Below are 8,634 nucleotides of genomic sequence, written 5' to 3' on the forward strand. Positions count from 1 at the left end.
GGGCACGAACCCGTGTCCCCTGCATCGGCAGGCAGACTCTCAACCACTGCGCCACCAGGGAAGCCCCTACAGTTCTATTAAAGGTAATGATTGTGTACATCTTTTCTGAACTTGAAGTCACCTATGACTACCCTGTTTCTCTCACATGCCACAACCAACCCACTCCCAAATTCTGCAGCCTCTTTCTTCAAAATACCCAACCTCTTCCCACCACTGTTACTGGCACCTGCCTGGCCTGAGCTGCCATTGCCTGTCACCTGGACCATTGATGTCACTTCTTAAATCACCTACTTTGGCTCAGGCTCCCATGTGTTCTCAATACACATTTGAGGGACACTTTTCAAGTCAGATCATGTCACTGCTCTGCCCAGAATTTCCAGGGCTGTCCTGAGTTAAGACCACATCCTTTCCTCAGCCTACAAAGCTCTACAGCACCCGCCCCTCCCCCCCACCTCCCTTCCACCTCATTTCTTCTCACTCTTCTGCTCCAGTATGGCCTTGCTGTTTCTGGAATACACCAAGCCTGCCCTGTCTTTGAGCCTTTGCTCAGCTCCCTCCTTCACTTCCTGCAGGTCCTTGATCAGCGTCACCTCCTCGGGGACACTTCTCTTGACCACTTTATCTGAGTTACTCTCAGAAACTGCATGTTGTTTTTTTCTTCTCCTCAGAATACAGTCATCCCTGACATAGTGTGAATTTTTAATTCTGCCCCCTTGACTGGAATGGAGATCCACGGTCATAAACAGTGACATTATTTCATTCACCAGTTTATTTGGGGGCTATTTCCTTACTTGTAAAACGGGCATTTTGGTTTAAAATTTCTTCTGATCAGGATGTTCTGGGGATATGAATTTCTGTTGTCTTGTGGCCTCCCTAGGTCACACAGATTTCTTCCAAGGTATGGAGCTGATAGGCAGGTCTTCCAGGACCCCTGATACTTTTTTTTTTTTTTTTTTTTTTGCGGTCCGCGGGCCTCTCACCGTTGTGGCCTCTCCCGTCGCAGAGCACAGGCTCCGGACGCGCAGGCTCAGCGGCCATGGCTCACGGGCCCAGCTGCTCCGCGGCATGTGGGATCTTCCCGGACCGGGGCACGAACCCGTATCCCCTGCATCAGCAGGCGGACTCTCAACCACTGCGCCACCAGGGAAGCCACCTGATACTTTTATTTAGCACCTGTAGGAGTCTATCTTTAGCACCCAAGATTAGGTAGCATCCTAGTCTGACAATATTTTTTTGATCTGTAGACACAGTTCAATGGGAAGTATTCGAAGCAATGAAAACGAGTCACATCTCATTAACTTCTACTGGTCTTTATTAAAAGGAAAACTATTATATGAAAACAAAGACCCAATGTAGTCTCAGGCTAAGTCTCATTGATAGAACCCCTCAAGCAACAGCCCAGGCACCTAATCTTGGCACTACAATGTTGTCCTTGACTCTGCCCTATCTCTACCCATCTCAGACTCTGGGGGTTCGCTTCCTACCAGGATATTCCTCTCCAGCCAGGCAAGATATCTCAGCCCCCGAGGACCTTGCCCTTCCTGCCAGGATGGTGGCCACGGGGTCATCCCCCTATCCCCGCCCCCTACACACCCGGTCAAGGTGACTGCTACAGACGCGGGGCCGCCGCCCGCTCAAACCCAAATGTCTTCATTGTCTTGTCAGCACCCTGGATACACTTTAAACGTCTTTAAAGTCCGCCAGCCCATTAACAATACGGTCACTACAACAATAAGGCAGACGCAACCTCCACTGAGCTCAGTGGGGTGGCGTCCAAAGCTCCTATAATCCGAGACTTAGGTTCTCCCACCCCAGGTCACTCCCCGGGGCATAAGAATTACTACTCATCCCTCAGGCCTCAGCTCGAAGGTTTCTTCTCTAAGAAGCCTGCCCGGCACTCGACAGGCCGAGCCGGGTGCCTTATCCTGGGGGCCCCGTGCCCCCTCAGTCTGGGCAGAGATGACACCCGGAGTCGGCAGGCCGAGCCGGGCGCCTTATCCTGGGGGCCCCGTGCCCCCTCAGTCTGGGCAGAGATGACACCCGGAGTCGGCATAGGCTTCCTGTGCAGGAAGCAGTGGAAAAAACTAGTCGTTTAGAGCTAAGAAAAAACAGCATAAAGTGAGATGTAAAAGTAGAGCCCCACGACTGGAAATGACGGTTCTGTGGTCACAGAAAACAAGCATTTAGAAAACAAGATTAAAAATAGAGTTGGCTGTCACAGCCTGCTTGGTCCCGTAGCAGTTTGAGCACAGGAAACTGACTTATTCTCACAGGAAGGATTTTTCTTTATTCAAATGGTGTTACAGGAAGTGCCTACCCCTCCCCCGCACTGGCCAGGGCAGGGTTGGAGGCTCATGCTGTACTGTATATAAATCAGGTTCTGGGTGTTTAATCAGTTGACTCAGCTTGGGAAGTCGAGCCCATAGACTGCCTTTGGGAGGAGTCCTACAGTGTTCCTCCAATGTGCCTTTGAAACAAAAACCTCCAGACTTTCTTTGTTTGAACAGAAATGTGTTTTCAAAGGTGGTGATTCAAACTTGTATTTCCTGCCCCATCAGGGTCACCCTGCTTACCCCATTGGTGAAATGGGGCCATGAGAAGGGCCCCCATGAGGGAAGGGTGATTCTGCAGTCTGGTGTAGAACCTGGCTCATGGGCAGGCATTGCTGAAAGGACTCCAGCATCAGGCCTGTGGCCCAGACCATCCACAAAAGGGGAGGGCAAGGTCCGGTTATCTGCTGTCTTGGCCTTGGTGCTGCAGAGACTTGTTGAAGGTCATCTCTTGGTACGCTCCTCACATGATAGATTCCTTGAGGCTGCTTGGAGACCTAGGCTTAGCACATCAGGGGATGGTAGTTTCTCCACTAATGACAGTGTCAGAAACCTTGTTACCATGGAGAGTGTACCTCTTGGGATTGGGGAAAGGGAGGTTAGCAAATGAGAACTGAAATCCTGGCAAATGTGGGGCCCAGGAAGGAAGGAGGAAGGAGCTAATAATATTTGCTGAGTCCCTACCATGTGCCAGGTCTTGGATTTATGTTACATTATTAAACTATAGAAAGGGCTTCTAGGAGTCTTAGAACAGAGGCGAGGGGAGTAGGGATAGGGGTTGGTTGATTGGAGTGAGGGGATGTAGGGAGTAGGCCTGTCCTAGTACTGTATAGGGAAGCGAGTCATGGTGGGAGATCACACACATGAAATAGAGCGTGGGCTGTGCATCCACACAGACCCGACTCAGTCTTCTGTAGCTGTGTGACTTTGAATAGGTCACTTACACTCTCTGAACCTCAGTATCCTCCTGTGTTAAAAGGAGGAGAACCAAGCTGGGCTTATAGGTTCCATGGGACCATCACTGGACAACATCCCAGAAGGCTTTAGCACAGTGCTGGACATACAGTAAGTGTCCTGGACATGCATCTTGGGCCTGTGGGTGGAGTGGCAGCAGGGGATTGTAGAAAGAGTTTGGCTTTGGAGTCAGGCATCCTTGGGTTTGAAGGCCAGCTGGACAGCTTAGCTTTGTGACCTTGAACACATCATTTTCCTTCTCTGAGCCTCAGATTCATTGCCTTTAAAATCAGAATAATGATTCTTGTCACAAAGAACTGTTAGCAGTGATGAGATGACATGTGAAAACACCTGGGCACAGGATCTGAGACCTTGTAAGGATTTTAAAGAATTGGATCTTTTTTTCCTTGCTGAGGCACCTTCTGGTCCTCTGGAGGGGGATCTGTCCAGAGCAGTAGTTTTGAATGATTTTGCAGTCTCCTCCCTTTGAGGAAATTTGTCGATGTTTGGAGATACTTTGTTTGTCACAACTTGGGGGGTGGGAGGGAGTGCTACTGGGATCTAGTGCATAGAGGCCAGAGATGCTGCTAAATATTGTACCATGCATGCACAGGACAGACCCCACATCAGTCATCTGGTCTAAAATGTCAGTCGTAGTGCTGTGGTTGAGAAACCCTGATCGAGAGGAGACCAGGGGCTGGGCTCAGTTCCTTGGCCTCCACAGCCTGTTCTCTGGAAGAGTCTAAAACCAGCTGAGACAGAGGCCAGCTTGATAAATGGTATGCCCCTCCCTACTCCCCAGTTCTCCCCAGCTGCTGAAGGCCCCCTACCTATCAACACCTATAGTGAATGTTTGGTAGAGGGGTGCTGCAGAGAGATTAACTCTAAAGCAGTGACTCTTTTTGCCCCTGTGGACTAGTTATCCTACCCTTACCCATTCATCTTCTGAAATATTTTGTTTCCCAACCGTGCTGGTTAGTGAAGAGCGAGCGCCAGCCTTCGTTTCCTCTGAAGCCTCTGGGACTCTGCCTATTGCTCTGGGATGTCAAATTCGAAAAGAGTTCTGAGGTAGAAATTATCTGTGGCTGATAATCACACTGGCCCTAACCAGGCTGGGAAAAAGGAGTTCCAAAGCTGACAGATACAGGGGTGTGGGAGAGTGGGCTGCCTCTCAGATTGGAAGGTGGATCAGAGCCCAGCAGGGTGCTAGGGAGCTCCACAGGGGTGGCTCCCTGGGTGTGTGGGCCCAGCTCAGTCAAGATGGAGGCCACACTAGGGAAGACCGGGGACTCGGCTTTGCTTGGGAGGTTCTGGCTGTTCACACATGGGTATCCCTGCATGAACAGGAGTAGAGACCCGATTGGGCGGAAGCCATTTCTTGTTCTATTTTTGAAGCTTTTTGGCTGAAGCCAGTGTTTCAGATGAGGAAATGAAAGTCAACTGATGTAATTCAGTTTAAAATAGGTGTCACCTTTGGGGACCTAACCCAGATTGTAATTTTCTTTTGAGCACTGGCTATTCAGAGCTCAGCAAAGATTATGTCAGGACTCCAGCTAAGGTTTGGGGAGCAAGGAGGGGAGGATTGATTCATTTTGTTGGCAAAAGGTTCTTTTAGATTGTTAAATTTCCCCCAGTTGGGACCTCACTGACTTGGGTAGGTCTTGGAGGATAAAAGTTTTAGCACATCTTAATTTCTTTAATAGTTTAACTGATAGAAAACATTGGATTAAGAGTTAGGAGACCTCCATTTGTGCCTTTGTTCTTCCCTTTTGAGAATGAGAAGATGAAAATGATAACCTTACTCGGTGGTCGTGAGGGTCCAGTAGGGCAGATAGGGTGCCAAGTAAGTGCAAATCAGCTCAGTCAGATTTTGCTGCAAGTTACCCTGCAGGGGCGGTTGCTTTGCTGCTCCCTTCCCGGGAGGGAGCGAGTCCGCGTCCAAACTTGCTTTGAAGGGGAAGGTTTCGGGGCCGGCAGAGGAGGGGTTTGCAGGTTTGGCAGAGATGCCCCACCCACCCTCCATGTGGCTCAGGAGAGCCTGTAGGCTACCCTCTGAACTGGCTGTGCCCACCGGGAGGCCACAGTGGGAGGCGGGTGGATGTGGATAGATGCCATTTGACTCCACTCTCTTGAGCTCTTTTTGAAATGAGTTCGTTAATAAAAGCATGAACATGCTAGAGCCTAGCCATCCTTAACTGGTGCTGCTGCACAGGGGACATGCTTCGGGCGTTTCATGCAGCCTTGCGGAACTCTCCCGTCAACACCAAGAATCAAGCTGTGAAGGTAAAGGGGGTTGAACTGCAGCTCTGCTGGGTGGGTGTTGGGACCAGGGCTGTGATTGTCCAGTGTGAGCTCCCTGGGACTCTGGACAGCATCTGTTTCATCTCTGCATTGGTGAGTATCTACCAAGGAAGTGAGTTGGCACCGGGCAGTGTTTCCACGGAAGCCTCCTGGCGCTCCTAACACCCAAAGCTGTCAGTGTTCATAGTAAACGCTCCCCAAAGAAACGTTCACTCCTCCCCGAGGCCTCATGGGGTGAGAAGTCAGCCCAGCCCTTCCTGATGAGCAAAGTTATAAATTAGCTTGCCATGTGGGACTTAGCAGTGGTTATGCTTTTATAAGCTATTGAATAAGCTTTATTTGCATAAGGATTTTCAGTCCTTTTAGGATTTCCTGCCTCGTAAAAACTAGGTGAGACCATACGGTTGTGCAGACTGTACCGGTTACGTTGTCTAAAAGCTCATCGCTGAGACTGTCTAAAATTTGGTCCAGGGAAAGGGGTCTCTTTGGAGCTGGGGTTTTGCCATCTTGTGATGGCACTTTTTTTTTTTTGATGGCATCTTGATATAAATGGCTGCACCTGTCAAACACGGAGGAAAATGGCCCCTTTGTTCCATTGAGGGTGAACGCAGACAGAAGGTGCAGCCAAGTAGACCTGTTTTTTTTTTAATTTCCACAGTTATGATCCTGTAGAGTTGTTTTTATTTTGTTTTGTTTTTTTGCGGTACGCGGGCCTCTCACTGTTGTGGCCTCTCCCGTTGCAGAGCACAGGCTCCGGACGTGCAGGCTCAGCGGCCATGGCTCACGGGCCCAGCCGCTCCGCGGCATGTGGGATCCTCCCGGACCGGGGCACAAACCCGTGTCCCCTGCATTGGCAGGCGGACTCTCAACCACTGCACCACCAGGGAAGCCCATGATCCTGTAGAGTTTTAAGGCCTTGCTGGTGTCATCAGAAATAGGGATGCTTCTCCCCAGGAAACTGCTTATTTCCCCCAAAATAAGTGGAATAAATTACTGGCTTTGAATACTTTGGGATACTTTGAAACTTAAATCAATAAAAGAATTTCACTTAAGCATTCCAAATGAATTAGAAATTGGGCAGTGTTTCTAATGAGTTCTGACTACTTGGTTTGGTGTTTCTGAGCCTGCAGTGCAGGATGTGGATATGCCTGGGCCATGGCTCTAGGCCTCACTCCCTTTCTCTTTCCTCTGTAGGAACGGGCCCAGGGCGTGGTGCTGAAAGTGCTTACAAATTTTAAGAGCAGCGAAATTGAGCAGGCTGTGCAGTCACTGGACAGAAATGGCATTGACTTGCTCATGAAGTACATTTATAAAGGGTTTGAGAAGCCCACAGAAAATAGCAGTGCAGTGTTACTCCAGTGGCATGAAAAGGTATGTGAACATCAGGCAGCCCACTGAGTCACCCCAACCCCAGGGTTCAAATCAGCAGGCCAGGCCATCCCAAATAAACAAAGGACAGTCTGATAGGCATGTGAGAATAAGGGGCCATGCCTCAAGCAACCTGGGACATCTGAGCACTTAACCTCTCCCAGGGAAGCACCTGGTAGGGATCTGCCGTCTCTGGTAATCGCCGTTGCTTTAGCTGCTGGTTTGCGCCGGGCAGGCATGGGGGCAGGTGACTTGGCGTGGTAAGGTAGAGGCAGGCTTGCTGGTGGCTGGGACTTTGTAATACTTTCTTTGGGCTTGTGGAGGTGGTGGTTGTGGGTCTTAGATTCAGGCTGAGCCCTCCCATTAGCTCTGAGGGCTTCCTGCTCCAGCCTCAGCCTCACCAGGCCCAAGGGGGCAGTGGCAGATACCTTGGCAGTGTCTTTAACAGGGCCTTCATCCACCTGAAGCATGAAAAGCCTGTCCTTTGCTTGGGTCAGTATAAGAGCAGGGCCTTTCATCAAGCCTGTGTCCTTCCTGAAAGGCTCTGTTGAGTTTAAGGGAGTGGCCCTTACTGAGGGATCGGTCGCTTGGGCAGCCTGGGGCTGGGCTGTGGCCTTTGGTCCTGCCGGTGGGTGTGCTCTGCCAGAAGGTGAGCTCCTAGGCTTAGTGGGTGGAGGTGGTCGTGGGGCTCAGGGGAACTGAGTGGTATGGAGGCCAGGCTCTCTGGTCCCTTTAAGGCAACTGGGTGCTCAGCCCTGTTGATGTTTCAGCTCTAATGGGCTAGTGTTTGTTTAAGTGCCTACGGCTGTGCCTGTAGGCTGGGACATGATGAGCTTGTCAAAGGGAAACTGGGGGTCTCTGTGTGAGCTTGGTAACAATGTTCTCAAGCCCAATTCTCCTGCCTCAAGAGCTAGCAGCTCTTGGGAACCCTTTCTTCCAGGACAGGGCTCCATCCCCTGAATGTGGACGCTGTTGGCACCTCTTAACCGTGCTCTCGTGGGAATCCTTTTTCAGAAGGTCTATGACATGGTCAGGAGCGCATGGTCCCATCTTCCCTGGCAAGCTAGGCTCCCCTTGTCCAACCAAATCTCAACTGACACCTTTTCTTTTCCTGCCCCTACAGGCATTAGCAGTAGGAGGACTAGGCTCCATTATAAGAGTTCTTACAGCAAGAAAGACTGTTTAAAAAAAAAAAAAGACTCATGTTACCTTGAGAAGAATTTTGGATGCACAGGCTGTTGAAGAAGGGATTGACAATGGACCATCTTCCTCAGAACTCCCAAGTAAACTATTTCAGGACATGCATCTGCTAAAGTGTATTTTATTTTCAAGGTGGAGGGAGAAATCGTCTTACTGTTTCCTAAATCCTTTGCAGGATCTGATAGTCTATGCCTTTGTCCACAAGTAATGCAGAACTGACATTGTGACTGTCTACCAGAGTGGCTGGCCCGCATTGGTCAGGTGTACCTCTGTGCACTGCCTGTGTAAAAGCGGGGAAGGATGACTTGGGCAGGTACAGATTCAAGGGGTGTGGTAAAAAAGGGAGAGCTTGGTTTTTGTTGAAGTGGAAAACCCCCAAGGGTTTGTACAGACATCCCGACCTCCCAAAGGCGGCGGGCTCTCTTGGGTTCATTGTAAAGTGCCTGCTGCATCAATAAAGCTCTTGGCTTATTAGTATATA

The 8,634-nt window shown here is 50.0% G+C and overlaps 1 protein-coding gene across 1 annotated transcript; it reads left to right on the top strand.

The window, feature by feature from the left end:
• The first annotated feature begins 2,103 nt into the window (after positions 1–2,103).
• Positions 2,104–8,634, top strand: ARPC5L (actin related protein 2/3 complex subunit 5 like). Its single transcript, XM_024762399.1, has 3 exons — positions 2,104–5,567; positions 6,780–6,956; positions 8,077–8,634. The coding sequence occupies exons 1-3, from the start codon at positions 5,502–5,504 to the stop codon at positions 8,137–8,139; spliced, it is 306 nt and encodes a 101-aa protein (XP_024618167.1). The 5' UTR covers positions 2,104–5,501; the 3' UTR covers positions 8,140–8,634.

Source organism: Neophocaena asiaeorientalis, unplaced genomic scaffold (assembly GCF_003031525.2).
Source record: "Neophocaena asiaeorientalis asiaeorientalis breed wild unplaced genomic scaffold, Neophocaena_asiaeorientalis_V1.1 scaffold78, whole genome shotgun sequence".
NCBI classification, from domain to species: Eukaryota; Metazoa; Chordata; class Mammalia; order Artiodactyla; family Phocoenidae; genus Neophocaena; species Neophocaena asiaeorientalis.